At 38.0% G+C, this 24,152-nt stretch overlaps 1 protein-coding gene across 1 annotated transcript in view; it reads left to right on the top strand.

The window, feature by feature from the left end:
* LOC144664137 (uncharacterized) overlaps positions 1-24,152 on the top strand; it is a 57,766-nt gene that overhangs the window by 15,007 nt on the left and 18,607 nt on the right. Inside the window, exons 5-8 of the mRNA XM_078525258.1 lie at positions 12,901-12,972; positions 18,743-18,814; positions 20,254-20,325; positions 24,077-24,148. Of these exons, the coding sequence (XP_078381384.1) occupies positions 12,901-12,972; positions 18,743-18,814; positions 20,254-20,325; positions 24,077-24,148 (288 nt within the window). The remainder of the gene's footprint in view (positions 1-12,900; positions 12,973-18,742; positions 18,815-20,253; positions 20,326-24,076; positions 24,149-24,152) is intronic.

Below are 24,152 nucleotides of genomic sequence, written 5' to 3'. Positions count from 1 at the left end.
AGACCCAAGTTTCGGAATTTCCATATTGGCTCAGTCTAGTCAGCCCGAAACAAGAGACCACCTGGCTGGCAAAATCAGGTGAACCGAAAGCCACCCTGTGCTTGTTGTGGCTTTTCGTCCCATGGAGTATGGTCCTGTACAGATTTCCAGCAAAAAAGCTTTGACGACCGGTGGCGGCTAGCGGAGAAAAACGGTTATGTTTTCGTAGTTAGGCTGGAGATCACCAGGGTAGAACCTACACAAAGTTACAAATGTGCCAAATTAATGTCTGTCGGGGATATCATCACCGTCTCTTACACAAAAGCCTGCCCATGAATAACCAACCCATGGCAGCTGCGCAGCCAGTTGAAGAAGCTAATACTTTCCCCTCACTTACTTCACGGGAGGGGCAGTCAGTCCAGAAAAGGACCTGCATTGCGAGATTTGACAACTTGCAACCTAAGGCGCTCTAATGAAACCTACTCACTGCGCACCATTCCTGTATGGGTGAAGGCACTAAGAACGAAAATAAAAGTAAACGCAATCTTCGATGGCGCCTCCAATGAATCGTTCCTGAATGAAGAAGTCGCCGGAGCTCTTGGGTTAAGGGATTCCTACCACACAGTCAAAGTCCATGTGTTGAACAACTCTGTTGAGACTTATCCGACCATGCCGCTGGTTATCGAGATTGAAAGTGTTAATGGACAGTTTGCAAAGGAGATTGAGGTGAGGACCTGTCCTCATAGTGTGACTGGAAAAAACCGTGTTGAAGATTGGAGAGCAAGCCAAGGCAAGTGGCCTCACCTTGCTGAGTGTCTTTTCCCGTTGCCAGCAATGGATGGATTGGTGGATTTGTTGATAGGGGTTGATAATACTTAATTAGTGATTGGGTAGTCAACCGGTGAAAGTTGACTATATACTGCTGGGGTTGGGAGCCTGCTTATTGCGGTTTTCAGCGAAATGCGAACTCTGAAATTCAAAATACAACTAACGATTGCGTTTTTCGCTGCCGTCAATCGTAATTATGGCGACAGCTTACGAACCATAAAAAACAGAAAAAAAATAGATCGAAATCTACCAATCACAACTGACGGGCGTGACCTTTTGACCTGCAGTTGAAGTAAACGTCTGTTTCCCGAGAGGTCCGCTAAGTTGATTGACGGCAACAAGGAGCGTAAACTGTTGGTTGAAGATTGAATTTAAGAGTTCGCATTTCACTGAAAGCCGCAATAACTCTTGACCTCTTACCTACAAGTCTGCTGATCCGCCAGATGTTGTGCCACTTACGCCAAATCATTTTCTGCACGGACAGCTGCAGGAGGGGCTAGCAGTGAGGCCTGGAACCAAGTCTTGATGATTGCCCCAGTTGCCCCAGTTAAGAAATTTGGCCGAATGAGACAAAGTGCTGGTTTAATTGAAAACAAAGATGGGGGAAGTTTATGGCAGACGTGCGTTTGCGAAAGTTCATAAACGTTTCGAGAACTGTGTAATAACAGCACTAAAACTCGAGGTCAACTTAAAGAAAGAACCTTTTAATCTAGAGATCCTAACCGAGTTCGTACAACAATTCAACTGACGCTATTACAAGTTTCTTGGAATAAGAGTTAACTTAGAATTTACAAAATTTCCTTGAAAGCGTGAACTCGCAGGAATTTCACACATATACATTACGACAAACTGTTTCCACGTTCGAACATTCAGGGGATGGTTTAAGCACCTTTTCATCTAAATTTCGATTTTTAAGAAACATCACAGGTGAAATTTACGCCGCAAACCGGCGAACGTGATCATCACAGCTTCGTTTTTACATCCCAGTGAGAACAGCGAAATCTCACAGCAGAATATTTTTTCTAGTAATTGTTTCATACACGATCTTTATTTCTGGACAAGACGCCATGATGATAAGGGTAGCCATTTTCGAGAAGTTTTTTTTTTCTGCAAGACTTATATCAAACCGTAATTGTTATTGAGAAAGTGCAGAAGGTTTGATATGACTCGTTTTGTTTTATTTCCCAAAGCCTCAGAGCCTAGTTAGAATTTGAGTATAAAAATATGATATTTAGAGTAACATGGAACTGAAATGCAGTATATCGAAATAAAATATATCAAAATATAATTGGCCTAGCAGTATTTTTTATTTTATGTTTTGCACCACTTACAATAACATTTTTTCATGTTCAATTAGTGTTGTAAGATTAGGTGGTAATGTTTGCAACAGATTTTTTATATTAACTTTTGAACTGAGCATGTCTTCCTGATAATGTCGATCACTGAGAAAGCTTGTGGGGTAACCTTGCATTTAGATTTTGCCTATCACACCTGTGGGGTGAGAAACGAAACTTGCAGGAGGTTGGTTGGTTGTAAAATGCTCCAGTCATGGTCAGTCGCCTAAAACTTAGGGACCGTGGTTGGCTGTATTTCCTTTAGAAAAACTGAAACTAGAGTTCTGAGGGGGCTTAAAATAGTTTTTGGCAGCGCATTATCTTGAAATGCTTTTGCAGATAAAACAATTATACCATGGTGGAGTTTGCAAAGGATCTGCTCCTCTAATGTACATGTGTGTACCCTGGTAGAGACATAATTGAGACACTGCATGGGATCTGACACTTTTAAACAACCTATTGAGACTTACTTAACCAGTTGAGTCTTAACTACCCAACCTGTCCAACAAAAAATCAATTTCTACTCACATTCAGTTGAATAATTTTCGTGCTGACCAGGAAAAAGTTTCAGATGTAAATGTAAAAAATGTGAAATTTAAGTTGTTTACAGTGGTCATGCACTTAGCTTCAAGGGAAACAAAAAATTTAAATGAACATAACAGTTGCAAATTCCAACTAGCTGGAGGCAGACCAGTTCTCTATGTACAAAGCATGACCAAAGATTTGATCTCAGGACATGTGAGAACAAATTCAGCTGGTTGCTAGGTAGTGGGGTTTTGACCTGGGATCTCTGAATTACAACACCAGTGCCCAAAACCACTCGGCCACACAGTCTCCTAAAAAATAGTGATAGAAGATAGATGTGCATTTTTAGGGTGGGGGAAAACAGTATTTCAATAATAGTACAGTATTGTAGTATTTTTTGCTACCGGCAAGGGGTTGCCTTCCCATGAGAAGCTCAATTGGAGATGCGAAATTAACCCTGGGAGAGAAAATTAAGTATTGTAGCTCAATGTACTTGTTTGCAACAGTCATTCTATTGTTGAAAAATCATCGGGGAATGATGGTTTAACGGTCGAATTTTACAGAGCTTTCTGGCACACATTAGGAAATCTGATGGTAGACAGCGTAAACTATTGGTATGACTATGGCGAGTTATCAAATTCTCAGAAGCAAGCCATTATAACCTTAATTGAGAAAAAAGATAAAGACAGGCGGGAACTAGCGAACTGGACGTAAAAATTGGTTCAAAAGCTATCGCCAAGAGGTTAGAAAATGTTTTACCAAATATTATACACCACAATCAATCCGCATATGTCAAGGGTAGGGCCATTTCTGATGCGGTTAGAACGATCGAAGATGTTATGGAATTCTCCAAGAGATACAATATTGAAGGGAGGATGATTTGCATAGATTTCAAAAAGGCCTTTGACACCGTAAGCAGGGACTTTTTATTTCGCACCTTGTCCGCTTTTGGCTTTGGACCATCATTCATACAGTGGATCAACACATTTTTCTATTTCATCATTTGCTGTTGAAAAATGAGTAAGACAAGGTGACCCTCTATCAGCTCACTTGTTTATCATTGTGTTAGAAATCTTATGTATTAGTATACGTAACAGTAAAGATATCCGTGGTATTAAAGTAGATAACGAAGAAATTAAATTGAGCCTTTTTGCAGATGACTGCTTTCCTGTAAAACAATCTCTCTGTAAAGAACTTTATAAAACTCATAGACGAATATGGAAATTGTTCTGGCCTGAAGATTAACCATGATAAGTCGGAGATATTACTTTTAGGTAATCATGGCTATACTGTACAGGAAGATAAATCCATTCCAGGTAATTTAAAAGTTAAAAAAATCGGCAAATATCCTAGGAATACACTTCTCCTACGCCTCACAACTCAAACAAAAGTTAAATGTCGATGAGGTGATGAATTCTATTAAACAAAAACTACGAATCTGGAGATGGAGGGATCTAACTATCAATGGAAGAATCCAAATTGTTAAAACATTTATCATCCCTATATTTTTATATCGAGCCAGCCTGATCTCAATAGATAAGGAATTTGTTAAAGAGATAAACAAAATCATTTTTGACTTTATTTGGAAGGGTAGGGACAAGGTCAAGCGCCTGGCCCTTATTAGTGAGATCGAGGATGGAGGACTGAAAGCACCACATTTGGATTCTATAATTGAAACGCAAAGGGTCCTTTTTTGCAAAAAATTAGCAAGTGATCAACCACAGAGTTGGAAAACAATTCTCCTGCATTATCTGAGACCCGTAGGAGGTAAATTTGTTCTATGCTGCAATTATGATTTGAAGAAATTGCCAATAAAGCTGCCAACGTTTTACGAGGAATGCTTCAAAAGTTTTGCAAAATGCTCGGCAACAAATTACGAAAGCGTTCAGGAAATAAAAGATCTTTCAGAAACCATTTTATGGAACAATAAATTTATTTGTATTGAAGGCAAGTCTGTGTATTTTAAAGAACTAGCAGAAAAAGGAATTCTTTGAATGAGGGATTTGATTTCCGAAAACAATGAGCTTATCTTAAAAAGCAATTGCAAACTGAGAGAACAAAATATTTCGCCATTAGATGTCTTTAGGCTCGTTACACTAATAGATGCTCTACCAGTAGAATGGCGTGAATCATTAAAAACGTTTGTATATAAAGGTGATGAACCTTTTTACATGCACGATCAGATTAAAGTAATTTTAAATGGACAAAGCGTTTTAATCAAAACAGTGGTTTCCAAATCTGTCTATAAGGAACTTCGGGATAGAATCATCACCCCACCAACTGCTCAACTGAATTTTAATGCGCGATTTATAAATGATGTCTTAGAATGGAAAGAAATTTACGCCATGCCTTTTCGCGTTGCATTGGATACAAAACTGCGTGAATTTCAGTATAAATTACTTAATAGGTGTCTTGTGACAAATATCCTTTTATACAAAATTAACGTCGTACAATCTCAAGCCTGCTCCCTTTGCGGTGAAATCGACGAGTCCCTAGAGCATTTTTTTGTGTCTTGCCATTATTCAAAGAATTTCTGGGCTGAGGTTATCAAATGGCTTGAAAATCTTGACATAAAGATTAAACAACTTTCTGACAAAGATATAATGTTTGGCATTCTAAAGTGCGAGGATGAGTTATTTGTTAACCACATTTTATTAGTCGCCAAACAATATTTATATTCTTGTAGACAAAGTAAATCTTTACCTTCAATAAGAGTATTGAACTCAAAGATTACATTGACCTTTATTTGCTGTATAAATTGTGATCCCTCTGAGCCTGTTTAACCGAAGAATTTACCTAAAACATAATCAACGGTTTCTGTTTGTGTAAGCAAGGCACTTCAGCAATCGCATTGTTAATACTTTTTCTATTTAAAATTAAGTGAAGAAATTAATTTATTCCCTTTGGATTTCTTTGCCTTGGCTTCAGCTTGACCTTGCACCGGCAAAGGGGGGAAAAGAAAAATCGAAATTATATATCTTAATCTCTTTAAGATTACCTTAGAAAAGGTTTGTTCTCCTGTGGGCCCATTCACATGGACATGATGGAAAATGCTTTAAAATTCGATTTTCAACCGAAAGCAACTCGGCACTTCATATGCAATATTCGGTTGTAGAAATAAATGCTCCCATAAAACATTCAATCAGAAGATGAATTTCTAAAAATAACTTCGATGTTTCATACGCAAACTAAGCTTGTATAAAGACACATTACTTGCGACAGGTACTGTATATAAATGTAAACTTTAATAAAGCTAAATTCAAGCCTACTTGACAAATACAGGAGACTACTGTTTCGGGCCTTAGCAGGGACAGTCGTGAAACACTTCGACGCTGTTACTGATTTTCTATATAAGTGAAGGAGAATCGCGATTGAAATATTTTCTTTTGCTGGCGTGAAGATGCGGATAACACTCGACTTGGAAAATCTCAGCCAATGCAGTATGTATTCAGAAACTTGTCCCTAAACATGTCACTGGCTCCTTGCTCATCGTTAAATTCTTAACTGCTCTACAGTCAACTCTCTCTTAACGGACACCTCAATAAGACAGACACCTCCATAAGACGGAGACCTGGTGATGTTCCCTGCCGCTTGTTAGTTATTTTACTGTAACCAAACTACCTATAAGACGGACACCTCTATAAGACGGACGACGGACATTTCGAAATCATTAACGGACATATGAGTAGTGTTTTTTTATCATGTTTTATTAGTGAAAATACCTCCAAACTTCATATCGATCTAAAGCAAAGTTACTTACTGACCAAATACAATGACGCTTTAACGGTCACTTCTCTGCTTACGTGTATGGGCATAAAGGAGGTCATTTTCTACTTACAGTATTACATTTTGTAGAAAAATCAAAAGCCCTCTGGGCTTAGTGTCTCGTGACTCTTTTCAGAGTTTAATTTATTTGAAAATAGACCGCTTTTCACGTCTATTTATTGCTTGTAAAGATATCGAAAATTCAAAAGCGTGCATCTAACATAAAGAAACATTTAGACTCCTCACCCCTAAAATGTGAACTAAAACTAAAGCTACTTTTGTCGCTCGATAAAAGTTGTGACATTCACAACACGATATAGGAAACTCTTGATTCACTTGTCAGTTCAGAAACCTTTGTCGTGAATGCTTGCGCTGAACTTCACGATTTCACAGTTAAAGATAAAAACAAAGGTTTATTCCAACTACAAAAGGTTCTCACGCGAAAGGCTCAAAATCCAACTAAATATCTATATATATAAGATTATGTGGCGTAAAAAAACGGTATTGTAAAAAAGCTGTTTTTTTACAATAATATATTTTGTAAAAAAGCTGCATTTTTACACTTATATATTTGTAAAAAAATGATTCGAAGGCTATAGCTTTCTTTCAATTAAAGCAAGTGTTCTGAATCTTTCTGTGGCAGTGCACTTTAAAGGCTCTTACTAGAACTATTTGGCAGTGTCATTCTGTATTTTAATGTGTGAAAATGTGTAGGGCCGGTTTCCTTACAAAATTAGGTTTGTAAGGAAAAGGTCTGTCTGCTATACATGCAGCTCAGCAAAGACTAATTAAAACTGCGTTTTTTTCGTTTGTTTCAAATAAATATAAATGGATAAACACTGGAGCAAGTTCTTCGTATTACACTCTAACTCTTAGCCTAAAAGCAGACGTTTCTTGTTTTTAAACAAATTAAAATTTCAACTCGCCGACCGAAGGCCGCCGGATCGGAAAGATGACTGTTTAGTTTTGATGAAGCAGCTGGCCTCAAATAATAAACCGCTTCCGTTCTTAATTTTTGCATCACCGAAGCACGAGATTCGTATTAATGTATTTTAAATAGAGGTAATTTTAAGAAGTGAATATCCTTTAATCACCAAGTGATTTAATTTTCGTGACCTCTGCATGACCCTTGCGTAAACATTCACACGTCGAAACAGATAAGCCTGTTTCAGTCGCTCGTTATGTTTGCGAACAGAAATCAATATCTTGTCGATCGAAATGAAACAGGCTTGATGTACCGGGCACGCAAGATCGCTTCATTATCACGCACACTTCAAAAAGTGTAGCAACAAGGCAACTGAACAGATCTAGAAATGCTACACGTTGCGCATGATATTAATGTTGTGACTCAGTCGACTGAGGCTTTAAGACAGTTGCGCTTTGGTATATGGGTTTTTGCCTACCCTAATTCTCCACTCAAATTCTCTAGAGGTACTCTATGCAGCATCTTGCTGTTTTTCTGTAAAAAGCAGCTTTTTTACAAAGATATTTCTTGTAAAAAAGCAGCTTTTTTACAACTATATAACTGTAAAAAAGCTGCTTTTTTACGTAAGAAAGCAGCTTTTTTACAAATATATATTCTTGTAAAAAGCAGCATTTTTACAATGATATATTTGTAAAAAAGCTGCTTTTTTACGATTATATAATTGTAATAAAGCTGCTTTTTTACATAAAAAGCAGGCTTTTTACAAATATATATTCTTGTTAAAAAACTGCTTTTTTACAATTTTATTTTTGTAAAAAAGCTGCTTTTTTATGTAAAAAAGCAGCTTTTTTACAAACGCCGTTTTTTTACACAACAATTACATGCTTAAAAACAAAGTTTTGAAATCGATGCCTTAATGGTATCCATTCCGATCACTATCACGGTAATTAAGCGTCCATCTTGATTTATATGCATACTAATTGATCGTTGCTATTTCTGTCAGGCGGATAATGTTTGTACTTATAATTGTCACGCGACTTGTTTCCGACACCTTATCAAAAGCGATTTTTCCAAGCAGCCGAAAGTAGGCTTGACTTAAATTCAAAGTACATTCCAGCATGTAGCCGTTGAACAGTTATAGGACTGCGATAACGGCAGAAAAAGAATACAAACCGTTTTCGAAAGTAGGCTTGACTTAAATTCAAAGTACACTCCAGCATGTAGCCTTTGAACAGTTATAGGACTCCGATAACAGCAGAAAAAGAATACAGACAGAAATGCTTGAGAAATTGCTCTGATAAGGTTTCTGAATTGATTGTCGCAAAATATTATCTGCTCAAGTAACGCAACCCGTGACATGTAACCCTTAAAATATTTTTATAGCGTGCACGTAAATTTAATTAACCAAAACATATGTATTGTAAACAAGAACCGGGTGAGACATTGATTGTTATCAAAAGCAAATGGACTCGTCAATTTAGAGATAAGGCCTTTTAGCAAGCCGAAAGGATCTCTAAATAGAGCGTTATCTCTCCCTCCAGAGAGAGTCGTGACGTTCACTTTGCAATTTGGGTGTTAAGTTTTGTCTTTCTTACAGCGACGAGTTGACCTTTGGCGTGTGTCTTCGTGACTGTTGAATTCCCACACGTTTTAGGGTAATACTCGAATTGAAGACACGCAAGGAAAATAATGTCCACGGGATCTACCAGTTTTTTTTGAAGTAGTACTACAGCAATAAACGTAAAAAAAGAAATAAATTTTACGAACAGTAAAGCGTGCCTATATTTTCACACAATAAGCCCTTTACAATAAATACTCCTAACCTACAGTTTGATAAACCAGCGCGTTAGTTGCGACCTTATTTAAAGAAACATTATCTGTTCTTTGATATGAAATTCCGGCGGCCTCAGATCACAAAGCAAATGTTGACATGGCGGGAAAATTCCGCGGCCTCACAAAGCAAATGTTGACATGGCGGGAAAAATGTTGACATGGCGGGAAAATTCGGCGGCCTCAGAAAGCAAACACGCATGGAATGCACCTCTCCCCCTGTAGATATATCTCGTGTCGTCATGACAACGTCATGACGTCACGAGACAAAAAGAAACGAATACAAGAAAAAGAAGCAAATACGGTCCTTTCATCATTTTAGTCTTGTTGCAGTTAGCAAAGGTTTGTTGCATTGTGCAAAGGTTTAGCTTTATTATCTCGAAATTACTGGTTTCACGTTACCTCGACTCTCTGTTAGGCGGACACCTCTCTAAGACGGACAGTTGCCGCCGGTCCCGAAGGTGTCCGTCTTAGAGAGAGTTGACTATACTAACCTTAAACAAAGCTGATCCCTCGTTCCATTAGTCTTGATTGTCTCAGAACTGCCACAAAAAATTCTAACAGCAAATAAACGGCACGGCAATAACCAACAGCGAATTCGTTTCCTACAGTCAACTCGACACGCGACGCAATGTTGTTTCCTTTTTGCCAAAGCATTGTGCGCATGCTCCGTACGGTTTTCGAATGATTGACAGATTTCTTTACTGGGACGATCATAGAAAGCTAAAAAGCGGCAAGATCAAAGGTTGCTGCCCCCCTGGACAGCTGGGTGGCCAATTTGCACCTGAAATCGTTGATACCACAGACTTCAGCCCACGCAAGCGTTGGCGGAAAGTACAGGAGATAATTTTTTACATCTGGAAGAGGTAGCTACAAGAGTTTCTTCCCTTGCTAACCCCAAGACCGAACTGGACAGCAGTAGTTAAAGATTTGAAGCAAGATGACAGGATTTTGGAGACTGCAAAAATGCAGACTGCAGACAAAGAGAATATATCGAGTTACCATTACCATTATTGAAAGCTAACCGTAAACAGGCTAACCGAAGTGCTATTCAGGCTAACCGAAGTGAATAGTAGGCTAACCAGAGTGCATATAGTAGGCTAACCGGAGTGCATAGTAGGCTAACCGGAGTGAAAAGTCTGCAGTCTGCATTCTGCAAATGTCAGACACCGTTTCAACGGAACATGATCTGTGGTGTGATTTACCATTCCAAAATCCAGTGGAATCTGCTTGGCATTTGTTTTTGGTTCTCATTCTTGCTCTGAGGGTTTATTTTGGGTTCCCAATCTTCAAAATACTATCAAGTCTTGATGAAGGTATAATTTATTTATTTATTTTTTAATTTTTAACAACCCAACAACATAATAATCAAAATAGTTCTGTACATATATTTTATATGTGTAACTGTTTTATCAAGTTTCTTCTTATTAAAAAAATGTACTCATTTTGATAGTGGCTCTCTATAAACCCTACGCGGGGACTTCTAAGGTGCCTCCTCGAGTTTTGACCTCTGCGCCGGAACTCTGCAAGCAACGACGAAGAACAAGGGATCAGTCACTTAGGTGGGGCAAGCATTGTGATTAAGGGCTCACTCACTCCGGTTAGCCTGTTTACATTTGTAAGGGTAACGCAACATCTAGTTAAAATTTAAGAAATCTGGGAGTCAGCTCCCTGTTTGCTCACTGGTGATCACACTAGCTCTTGAAGCACAGCACGAGTTCGACTCCAACTCGGCGCACTTTATATAAAATATTTTCCTTTTTCCACTTTGATAGAATTCGAAAAAAAGTGGGCTTAAAGAAATAATTGCCGACCGCAAGTAACTTGCGTATTGCGACAGCTATTGCGCGAGTAACAACTGCAAGAGCGTAGTTAGTAACTGTATTTTTTTAATTCGCGCATTGGCCATTTCAATAAAGACCGTAAGACCCCCAATGAGTCGCTGTGTATTTAATGAACGTAAATTTTCATTTTATTTTTTTCAGGCACATTAGCCACGATAAAATAGTATAATACAATAAAACGTACTGACTTGAAATGTCCAAATCTTGTTTTAAGTACTATAATATTAATAATGATAAACTGACGGGCTTTTGTGATATTCAGGGAAACGTTAATACCTGAATTCACTGGTTATTTTCGTTGTCCCTGTCAGCCCGTCCTGTCTGTCTGTCTGTCTGTCTGTCTGAATTTTATTAAGTGCGACTACAAATAATATCAACTAAAGGTAACGGTATGTATAAATGTTCGCGGTCAAACCTGATCACAAAATCACTTATGGGGGATCTAAACTATGAAATGGTTGCCTAATTTATTATACATGGCTGATCTTCGACCTACCTTCAAAAGAACGATTTAAAGATTTCGATTTTTGCTATTTACGTACTTCTTTATAATAGTTTGTCCAACTAGATAATTACTTAGCATTTACGCAGTGAGTGCCAATTTATCGAGTCCGGAGTTTAAATAAGTTTCAGTTTAGTTCAGGTCAGTACTGACTGTCTTGCCTATCCCTCTTCGATACGCAAAATTTCTTTTTCGAATGAAATCTAGTCCACAGTATCATACAACCCTCTCGTTGCAAGCTTACGCCGTCGCTTTTAAAAGAGAGAAAAAAAAACGCATAAACAGCGTTAAGAACATGAAAACATAATGTGTATTCTGTTTAACATTTTTCTCTCTCTTTTTTTTTGGTCATCACCTAAGCATTTTTCATGAACGTAAATTCTCGTTTCATTTATTACAGGGACCTTAGCCACAATAAAATTGAAGTGCTGCCTGAAGGAATATTCCCAAACTCATCAAGTCTGCGGTATTTGTAAGTACATGCATCCGAATAGTATTTAAATTTAAAGATTTCAGGAAAAATGTCTTTAGAACTACATTGAAGAGCAAATCATAAATTTTCGCAGAAAATGGTTTATTAATGTTTACTTTCTCTTGAAAGTTGCAAGTTTTTTATATCAGTTGCATAAATCTTACATTTCGTTAAGAAGATCGATTTTGACATTTTGTAGTTTAGCGTTTTTCCTGTTTCCATTTCTTGTGGTCGTTACTCCAAGTGTAAGAGCTACAGTACCATGATGCTGAGACGAAAAAAATCATTACGGACAGACAATACCTGACTGAGACGCTACGTTCACTGGTTCTTTATGTTGTTCTTGTCAACCCGTCCTTTGTCTGTCTGTCGGTCGGTCGGTTGGTCTGTCTGTCTGTCTGTCTGTCTGTCTGTATGTCTGTCTGCCTGTTCGTCTGGTTATCTGTCAGTCTTATAACGTTCTAAACTTTGGCTATTCTCTTTAGATTTAGCAGTTACAAATACTAAAAAGTCTACTCTAACAAATATTTTGGTATTCACATGAAAAAAAAAAAACACTATTATGGGCGAAAAATTGGTCATCTGCATGGTCATCGCTACATATAATTCCCTTATCCATCTTACTCTTGATTACTGTTTAACAGTGTGGGATAACTCATCAAAAGAGTTTGCAAACCATTATTACAGAGTTAAGGCTGGAAGGGTTATTTTATAGTCAAACTGCCGTAAAGTTTCGAAAGAAATGACCCTTGTTACTTTGACAGCAGTTTTCTTTCGTTATCTCCGAAAAGTCGGTACTTTCAAGGGAAATCTTCTTTTAATCAGCTTAATGGTGTGGCTTAAGGGTCGATCTATCATGCTATAATTGTTCCACATGTGATTCTGTTTTTTTACAGGCACCTTAGCCACAATAAAATAGAAGTGCTGCCTGAAGGAATATTACAAAACCTATCAATTCTAGATAGTTTGTAAGTACATGCATCTGGCAAGTATTTAAGGAGGTTATTCAATGGTTTTCAGCACTTTCCATCTCTTATGCTTTGATGGATCAGTACTGAAAATCTTCAAAAGCTTCTCTTACAATAATGGTACCAAACAAATGTCCAATCATTGGCAACAACAGTTTAACCTGTTAAAAACTGCTAAAAATGAGTAGTGATCAAAATGTTAAAATACAACTTTTTCCAAAGTTAAAAAAATCCTGAAAGTGGTTTCAGAGCAACCGTATTTTTTTAATCGCCTCAAAAACTAAATTTACACTGCTTCTGATTACAACGTTGCCAACTTTGGCAATTCTCTTTACTTTAAATTAGGAGTCACAAATATCGGAGATATCTACGCTGCTAAATCTCTCAGTATTTGCATGGATAAAAGACTGTCTAGGGATACCTTAATTTGGCGAAAAGGTGTTCATCAGCAGTGGGTGGCGAGAGGCAAATAGGACCATATGTTTATAAAGGCCCTTTCATTATCCAGCCCCTACTTGATAACTGTGACATAATTAACGGGATAACTTATCAAAAGGTCTCGCAAACAGAGATTACAGAATTAGGGCTGGAAGCAAACTACTGTAAAGTTTAGAAAGTAACGATTCATTTTACCTTCAGATTTAACAGCGTTTTCCTTTCGTTACTTTCTGTGGGTCGCTACTCATGATCGAGGGGTCGTTTATGTTAACCAGCTTAAATGTGTGACGTGCATGGGTCGATCTATCTTACTATAATGGTTTCACATGTGAAACATGCACATCGACAGGTTAATATATGAACATAAGCATAATTGCAATGTGGTAGCACAAAACGTATAGCAATTTAGAGACCAAAGTTGTAATTGAAGAATTTGTTAAAAATAATTAACATCAGAACAGGATAATTGACGTATTATCACAGGCAGACAAGTCTCTGTGTTTGAGGCCGCGTGACGTAAGCGTCACGGTATGCGCTATTTGATCCCATACATTCACTGTAATTTGTAACGATTGACCTCCGCTTGAGTCAACAGATCATTAGAAATGCTCCATAAAATACGGAATTTCGCATCTTTTCATCCCAAACTTTGATCTACTGTAAGCCAGATTAATAGAGTTCACTTACCTTTCATCTTTTGTGTGATCTTTTGTGTTTTTATGGGGTTTTGAGGCCGTTAATTCCTCTATAGTCGTCACCGCCCCCAGCTAATTTTTTCTTACTTTAGCTGGGGGCGGTGACGACTATAGAGGAATTAACGGCCTCAAAACCCCATAAAAACACAAAAGATCACACAAAAGATGAAAGGTAAGTGAACTTTATTAATCTGGCTTACAGTAGATCAAAGTTTGGGATGAAAAGATGCGAAATTCCGTATTTTATGGAGCATTTCTAACGATCAGTTGACTCAAGCGGAGGTCAATCGTTACAAATTACAGTGAATGTATGGGATCAAATAGCGCATACCGTGACGCTTACGTCACGCGGCCTCAAACACAGAGACTTGTCTGCCTGTGGTATTATTGGTCTGTTCACAACGTCACCGGATGAGAGACCATCATTATGGAATGCGCTTAATCAATTGTAGATAGCTGATCTTTGACCTACCTTCAGAAGAACGATTTTATGATCTGATTTCGATTTTCTCTCTTCACGTATTCTTTATGATAGTTTGTCCCAATCAGTTTTAAACTATAACTTTCTAGATATTTATTAAAGTAGATATTTACTTGGTATAAATTTTAGTCAACTTGCATGAAAGCCAATCAATGTAAATTGAGGTTATTTTATTGCCCCCGCAGGGTTTTGGCCCAGAGGCCAAAACCCGAGGAGGCATCATTGTAATCCGCGCGAATATAAAGTATATATATAGTATATACCGGGAAAAATCTCGATTTGATCAATTTTTGCCCGCAAATAGTCTCGGGAGTTGTAAAATGCCGACAAGCTGAAAGCCCGCAAGTAGGTATCGGGAGTTGTAAAATGCCGACATACGGTGATTGGTCAATGATGACGCAAGTAAACGATGATTGGGTAATGATGACAGCCCAAGCATGAGCACGTGCACGGATGACAACAAGCAAACAAATGACGCTTGTAAACGTTGATTGCAGTTGGGCAGAATTTTGAAAAAGATAATTTGAGGTTTTATTTGAGGCCTATTCCTTTCACAATGTCTAAAAGCCGAAAGCAATGCAATTGTTGAAAAGTCTTCGCGATAATTAACTAAGTAACTCGCAGAGAAGTAAGAAAATCCACATTTTTACATCTGAGTGGCCGAAGAAGAAATATGTCTAGGAACACGTACGAACCCATATCCATATCTTCAAATTTGTCTGCGATTTACGATAAGCGAGCCTTAGTCCAAAACCGCGATTTACCAAGCGCAAACTACTTGAACGGAGAAAAGCCTTGATCAGTCTATCTCCGGACGAGATTTACAAGTAACTTAAAAAAAAAGATCTCGAGATAATTGTTTAAGACTCGCGGCAGGCGAAACCGGAAACCAGAAGCGAGCGACTTTTAGAAAGTCAAGCGTTTTCATTGTCAAAGGTGAGAAATTCTTTCAGTATCCTTTCCTTTTAAAAAGTTGATCGTTGTCATGCATGAAGCGTGATTTACGATAAGAAAGCCTTTGTCCAACTGACCGTGATTTACCAGGCACAAACTACTTGAATGGAGAAAACTTATGCGGCATCAAGAAAATAAATTCAAAAGAGATCTCGAGATACATTGTGATTATTTAAAACTCGCGGCAGGCGTGTTAGATTCGAGCCCGCAAAGCGGCCCATTCAAAGCGACGAAGTCGCGAAAACGAGCCACGCAAGTCGCGATAGGTCGACCGTGTTAAATTATTAAAGACGACGGACTTTTTCTAAAGTCTAGCTTGAGTCTAGCTGAGATCCCCCACCACAGCAAAACATGACAAAATGATGTCAAGATGCTGTTGCGTTCTTGTAATTAAATAATTTACCGTATCATAATTAATAATCATCCAAAATAGAAAATTAATTTCTAATAAAATGTCTGAATTGTAGAAAAGGATGAACAGCAGAGAAAAACCGATAAACATCGTCGAAACTTCGGGGGCAACCTAGTGTCAGCTATTTCTAGGTTTATAATATAGCTAATAGAGCCGAGCAATCAAATTCAGTATACGGAAGCGTGCTCAAAATCCCGATGGTGCACGCTAATGACGTAATCGACGAGTGAATCCTTTCAATATTTTTCCAAGGATAGCAGCTACAAGGTAAACTGTTTCTTATTACGAGACGGAGAGCGAAAGAGAAAATGAGCACACAACGCAAGGTAAAAAGCATTAGGTTGTCAATGTGGATAGCCGCAAATATTATGTCATCAATGTCGATAACCGGAAACGCACCAATAATGCAGGGTTTATTGACCACAGGAAAACTATCAGGCACACCCAGCATCGCTGGCGGAATTTTTGGAAAGCCACACGCTCTTATCTGCTGTTCTTTATGATAACGAATATTGCAGTTGCAGCGAAAATATGGCTTCATGTGGGGAAGTGACTTTCAGCATTTTCACACTCACTTTCTCAAACGCCGTCCTCCCAGTTCCGGTCTGGCGCCTCCGCAAATACCTGTGGTGCGGAATCGTCAACAACATGCTCCCAACCCTGGGCTCTCACACCTGTTTGCAGGCAATTTAATTCGTCGACCGGATGTCAATGGTGTAATTGTTACATAGGACAATGTGTATCATTTGAAATTGTAACCAACTCACCCACAACACGAACATCCAAATCCACACACTGGCATCTGACCCCGGGGAGGGGGGTGTATTCCCCTATATAAGGTATATAGGTATGTGCCACCCCAAAGGGTATGGTTTTTGAACCGTTTTGGTCTGAAAACGGGTATAGATTTTGAACATTTTGGTCTGAAATTGGGTATGGTTATCGGAGGAACGTTCATGAAAGCTTATAAATTTATTTTTCATCCCAGCAACCGAGGCGAGTAACTGGTGGGAGAGAAAGAGACATAGATAAAATATATTATTCCAGCTGAATTTTACCTATTCATCTTTGTTACGTTGACTTCTGTTCAGCACTTATGCATATGCTTTGCTTAATCACGTTCTACAAAGTCAGTGTGAAAATTTGTATATTTTCAAGATCAGGTCTGAAAACGGGTACGGATTTTTGAGGCCAGGTCTGAAAACGGGTGTGGAAACTGGCATTTTTTGGTCTGAAATTGGGTCTGGATTTGGAGATGCGGGCGGCACACCCCCACCAAAAAACTCCAAGGTTTCCCCCCCCCCCTCCCCCCCCTTCCGGACATATGACTTTCTTTCACTCTGCACTGCTCACCGGTAAAGAAAAACAAATTCGCGAAGAAATTCAAATGTGAAATTATGTAATAACTAGAACAAAACCTTCCATTGTCAGTGCTCTTGGGCCATTCCTAAACCAAACAATGACAATATTCTGCTCATACACGACTACAGTCGCCTAGAACATAACAACCTAAACTCATATACAACCACGCAACATTTCTCTTACGTGACACTTGACAAAGCGGTCTCGCTTATCAAGCCTGATGCCTATCTTGTCAAAATTGACCTCAAAAGTGCTTATCGACACGTTCCCATTCACTCATCTAATTACACCGCTACAAGACTGGGTTGGTGATTTAGCGGGAAAACATTTATGACTTTAAATTCCCTTTTGGCCCAGGGGCACTCCCATATGAAAGGGGCAGGGATGCTTGTCGTCTCGGTTAGGGTGTTTCGGGAAAAATGCCATCTTTTAGCCAAAAAAAAAAGAAATATACAAATATAAATTATATTTTCAGTACTGTGGTATCTTTTAAGGGTCATAAGAAGAATAAGCCACGCCCAGATTACGGCGCCTCAAAATCACCCTAAATATTTGAAAGTTTCACGAAAGCGATCACCTGAATCAGAGCAAGACGAGGTTTTCGAACCATATTAGCGTATTATGATGACTTTCTGATCATAGGCGACAGTGAAAGCGAGAGCGAAATAGTTTGCAATGAGTTAATCAGACTCGTAGGCTAACTTGGTCTTCAGATGAACTGGGACAAAGCTGCCCCTCTCACTCAGAGAGTAACCTTTCTGGGAGTTAAAATTGACACAGTGAATAGATACTAAATTGAATTGAAACTCTCGTCGGCAAATTGAATTTTGTAGCACGAATGGTATTTGGCGAGCGAACGATGCATTGCCCGATTACTTTGAAACTTCGGGATATGTTTATTTGGCTCTAAAAAAACACATGGGCAAAAATAAATCTTTAATGTTTAATGAGTGTCTTCATATCTTATAATGACACGGCTAAATTTTATGTCCAATTTTCTTGGCCAAAACAACCAAAATCTGAGTATCAGTGCAAGAATAAAAAGACCTACATCATAGGTTTATAAAGCTGTTCAATGAACACGCAGTTCGTGCTTTATCGAGTCTAAAACACTTGGCTGCGCCTCGATCGTGTTTTAAACTTGATAAAGCACTCCCGCTCGTTAATTAAACATTACTTAAGGGAATGCCATGGGATCGGACTATTTTCTTGGCTTCTTTGCATGCTAACGCCATCGTTGTATTAACAGATGTCTACTTACCACGGTAGTACCCGAGGGTTGAAACGATCTGGGTACGAGATTAGAAAATCACTTTACATAGGGTGAAGAACATGAACATTATGTTACATTTCTATAATATTCTGGTGGTTGTGATAGATACGAAACTTATTTTTTTCTTAATAATCACTTAACTTTATTTTTTACAGGGATTTTAACCACAATAAAATAGAAGTGGTGCCTGAAGGAATATTCCAAAGCTTACAAGGGATAGATACTTTGTAAGTACATACAAGTGGCAAGTATTTCAAGTTGAAGATTAAAGGAAAAATGGCTTCAGAACTACATCGAAGAGCAAATCATAAATTGTCACAGTAAATGCTTTATCGATGGATACTTTCCATTGCAAGTCGCAGGTTATTTACGATCCCCTAAACCTTTTCTTAAAGCAGAGTGATTCTCCTATCTTGTAGGTAGTTAGCTCTTATCCTGTTTTCATTCTTTTTAGCACTACTCCAAAAGTTACAATTAACGTTGCCAACCTTGGGAGGCCTTTTATTTATATTAAGTAAGAAGTTAAAATTATGAAGAGTATACTCTGCCGATCCTCTGTATAAAAGACTGTCCAGGGCTACTTATATTAATTATTTTGCGAAAAGGGGATCATTTGCAGCTGGTGTTTAAGGCGAATGTCTTGACAAAGCCCCAACCCCACCCTCCTCAGCACTATATGCAATTTTCCTTATCCAGCCCATACTTGATAATTAATAAAAAATGAAAAATAAATGGCTATATTTAAAGCAACTTGACCTTACTGTATCGCTTAACTCAAAATTTTGGGCTGCGTGCTTTGTGGCCTTTTTCTCCTTTTTTTCGTAAATCAAACCTTCTCGTACCGTCCGTCGCAACATTCGATCTACAAAAACAACTACGCTAACGAGACATACACCTCTTTAAATGGGGCATCGTGCTTTTTTTTTCCCTATCGTAAGCGGACACTTCTCCTCGCAGTTCCCAAAGTCGAGCATTCCAACCTCTGCCCACTAACCGCAGTTGTCCACGCATTCAAAACACGATTTGGGCCCTGGGTTTACTTCTAGAAAGACTGGCGCCTTAACACCGCTGACATACTTTGCGTTCACAAATAAGCGTTAGTTTTTACGCAACAAATGCGGTATTGACAGTACTAAATACCTGACTCGTCCCCAGTCGTCTTCATACAGTGCATGGAGAGATACGTAACGAGAAAGGGAGCGCAAGGTGAGTGTCCCCTGGGGACGAGTCAGATTAAATATTATTTTCGACGGGAAGTAGCAAATTTTGCATAAAGTAGCGGTGTCCCTGGGCACTACATTAAACTCCAAGACGATTTAACAATTATAAACGATATTTGGACTGTTGTCTTTGCTGTAAGCATGATGAGCAAGGCTATCACTCACTCATGATGCCAACAACTCCATGGGGGTGGGAGATTTAGGGGAATTCACGCGTTGTTCATTGCAATAAAGACTTTCATAATAAAATATAATACGCGAAAATGCTAGCCAAGCCCAACAGATACATGTACCGAGGCGATCGCATGTAGCTGACATACATATAGCTATTGAACGAACAACAAAAACAAGAGCGTAGTTAGCAACTGTAATTTGTTTTTGGTTGTGATAGATATGAAACTCATTTTTTCAATCACTTAATAATCACTTAACTTTGGTTTCTACAGGGATTTTAGCCACAATAAAATAGGAGTGCTGCCTGAAGGAATATTCCAAAGCTTACGATGGATAAAACATTTGTAAGTACATACATGTGGCAAGTATTCCAAGTTGAAGATTCAAGGAAAAATTTCTTAAGAACTACATCAAAGAGTAATCATAAATTGTCATAGCAAAAGGTTTATTCATGTTTACTTTCGGTTGCAAGTTGCAGGTTATTATATTCCATGAATCTTACATTTCGTTAAGAAGAGTGATTTTGCTATTTCATTCTATTTTTTGCGAGAATTACTCCAAGAGTAAGAGCTAGAAACATGATGCTACGCAGAACATTAATAGTCCGGCGGCTTAGCTCCTGAATTGTGCGATTTTTGATACAAGCACCAAACTTTGCGGGATTACAAGCATTCGTATACTAATCAATTCTTGATATAGTGCCAACGCCAATTTCCTATTTTCAGCTATTAAACAGCAATGAAATTTTCAGCCGAGAGGCCCCTACCCTACAAAGTAATTTTTCTTGTACTTTTATAAACCTTTTATTGTAGATTTTTATTCATAAATACAGATATGAATGCTTTAAATTAGCCTTACAATAGTCATTTTTTACCATCTGTTTGATACCAATAATTTACTAGGAAATTATTGCATGGGAAAAGATTTTTCGTTCCCCGCCCTCTGCTCCCTGGCGTCTTTCGTTTTGCGCTAGCGTCCAGGTCTCTCGCGATCGGTGAACCGTTCGCAAACAGAAGAAAAATAGGAAAATATAGGGCTTTGAACAGTCTAAATTACAGCATTTCATTCTAAATTTTGTACGTGCGACTTGATATCACTTCCTGACATAATAGAATTTGTTTATTAACCCGGACAAACAAATATTTCACGAAATTTCATTGATTTTAATAAATTACGGTTTCCATGGAAACCGGTGTTTTTCGGGCTTGGCACTATATCTGAAAAAACTTCTGTTGGTGTCCACTTTCATTGTGCCAAGTTTCATGCTTGTATCAAAAAGTGCACAATTCAACTAAAATTTCGAGTTAAGCCGCCGGACTATAAATAGGGACAGACAATAACTGACTGTTCAGTTTGAACTCTTCTTCACAATGCTTGTTATAAAAACTGAAGTTTGACTTAAAATGTCCAAATCTTGTTTCAAGTACTATAATAATAAATTGAGGCGTTTATTAATCGTTTATGGCGACGCTACGTTCACTGGTCCTTTACGTTGTTCTTGTAAACCCCACCTGTCTGTCTGTCTGTCTGTCTTTCTGTCTGTACATGTCTGTCATGATCTGAAAAATAGTCTGTTCGCCTTATGTTTGTCTGTTTGTCTGTCAGAATTTTATTGAATTACAGAATGGTTCTAGCTATGATTAAGAGTACATTTAAAAGTGGCTCATAACAAATAAATTAATTTAAAACGCCACAAAATCTAAATTTACAGTTATTGGTATTGCAATGTTATCAACCTTTGCTATTTTCTTGAGATTAAGCAGTTGCAAACATTAAAAAAAGTATACTCTATCAAACGTCCTTTTTTTACCGATATCTAAACAATTTACATTACAAAAGTTACTAGGAATAAAAATAACAAATGTTAAATTTACAATTAAATAACGGTTAAATAACAATTATCGAGTAACGAAGTTACATCAAAGGATTAGTCTTCCAAGTCAGTAAAATTTAACAAGCAACACCAGAGGGAAAAAACAACACAAAAAAGGCGAATCAAAGTAAAATTCCTAATTCCTTATCAGCCACTTCTCTTTAAAATAATTCATCTTTTTTTATTTATTTTGTTCTAATAACTTTAAATTTTAGGTTATGTGTAGTTTCCTCTGCAGTCCCAGATAAACATTTTTTCAATAATAATAAAGTAGTTTAGTAAATTAAAATGAATGGGGAATTTTTTGATGTTATTCCAAATAAAACATTTTGCAAAGTAAGCTACTTCACTTGATAAGATATAACAGCAAGATTCAAAATCATTCCAAAACTGTCTGACGTGGGGACACTGACAAATAAAGAACGATAAAAAGTTCCTGGTTCAGCCTCACAGAAAGTACATATATAATCAGTTTTGAAACCAGTTTTGTTTCATTTCGCATTCGTGAAATGTCTTGCTATTCACATGGATAAAAAGACTGTGGTGGGCGAAAAAGTGGTCGTCTGCAGTTCGTGGCTTAAGCCAAATATGACATTATACACAAAATTGAAGAAACGTTGACCCTGTGAAAAGCATAAACCATGAACGATAAGACCGAATGGGATTCTTGGTAGACAGAATTCAGAATTGGGAAGCTTATTAATTCTCAATTTATTTATAAACAAGATTTTCTTTCTTTGAGAGCTAATTTATGCCACCACCACCACCACCACCACTACCACTACCACTACCACTACCACTACCACTACCACTACCACTACCACTACCACTACCACTACCACTACCACTACCACTACCACTACCACTACCACTACCACTACCACGACCACGATCACTACTACCACTACTACTACTACTACCACTACTACTACTACTACTACTACTACGACTACTACGACTACTACGACTACTACTACTACTACTACTACTACTACTACTACTACTACTACTACTACTACTACTACTACTACTACTACTACTACTACTACTACTACTACTACTACTACTACTACTACTACTACTACTACTACTACTACTACTACTACTACTACTACTACTACGACTACTACTACTACGACTACTACTACTACTACTACTACTACTACTACTACTACTACTACTACTACTACTACTACTACTACTACTACTACTACTACTACTACTACTACTACTACTACTACTACTACTACTACTACTACTACTACTACTGCTACTGCTACTGCTACTGCTACTGCTACTGCTACTGCTACTGCTACTGCTACTGCTACTGCTACTGCTACTGCTACTGCTACTGCTACTGCTACTGCTACTGCTACTGCTACTGCTACTGCTACTGCTACTACTGCTACTACTACTACTACTACTACTTCAGGGCAAGTGGACGCAAGTAGCCGCAAGTTGAACTTGCTTACAGACATGCGTTGGCTGGCCAAAAGGACGTGCAAGTTTACTCGAAAGGGCACGCAAGTTGTACTTGAAGTAAACAGCAAGCCTTGTGTTGACTTGCGTTGGGTAGCAAAACGATGAAAAATTTAGTCTCGACCAAAGTAAACGCAATTTATTACAATTCAACGCAAGTGCACGCAAGTCCTGGCCAAACGGAGACGCAAGTGAGGGTAAGTTAAAAGCTTGCGTCTACTTGCGTCATCGTTTGGCCAGGCATTAACATACACGTACCGTTGCTTTTCTTTTTTTAAGAAAGCTGCAATGGAATCAACTTAGCTATCTCACCTCCAGATTATTCTCCAAAGTGTGGATAAGATCTTTGTAAGTTTGCTACCAGTTTTTCTTAGCATTTTAATTCGTTAAGAGAATGTCATTGGATCGGACTATTTTCTTGGCTTCTTTGCAAGATGAATCCATCGCTGTTCATGAAGAACATGAAGACATTATGCCACATTTCTTTCACATTCTAGTAATTGTGATAGTCTATGAAACTCATCTTGTTTTCTTAATAATCACTTTACTTTGGTTTTTACAGGGATGTTAGCCACAATAAAATAAAAGTGCTGCCTGAAGATAAATTTCAAAGCTTGCAATGGCTACAATAATGTGTATTTTGCTTAACATTGTTTGTGGTTCTAATAAATATGAAACGCATTTTTCTTGACCATCACCTCAGAATTTTTCATGAACGTTAATTCTCGTTTCATTTTTTACAGGGTCCTTAGCCACAATAAAATAGAAGCGCTACCTGAAGGAATATTCCAAAGGATACCAGAGCTATGGTTTTTGTAA

This window comes from Oculina patagonica, chromosome 8 (assembly GCF_052425735.1).
Source record: "Oculina patagonica isolate OP01 chromosome 8, crgOcupat, whole genome shotgun sequence".
NCBI classification, from domain to species: Eukaryota; Metazoa; Cnidaria; class Anthozoa; order Scleractinia; family Oculinidae; genus Oculina; species Oculina patagonica.
The sequence above is the reverse complement of the archived record's forward strand: the minus strand, read 5'-3'. Positions and strand labels throughout refer to the sequence as shown.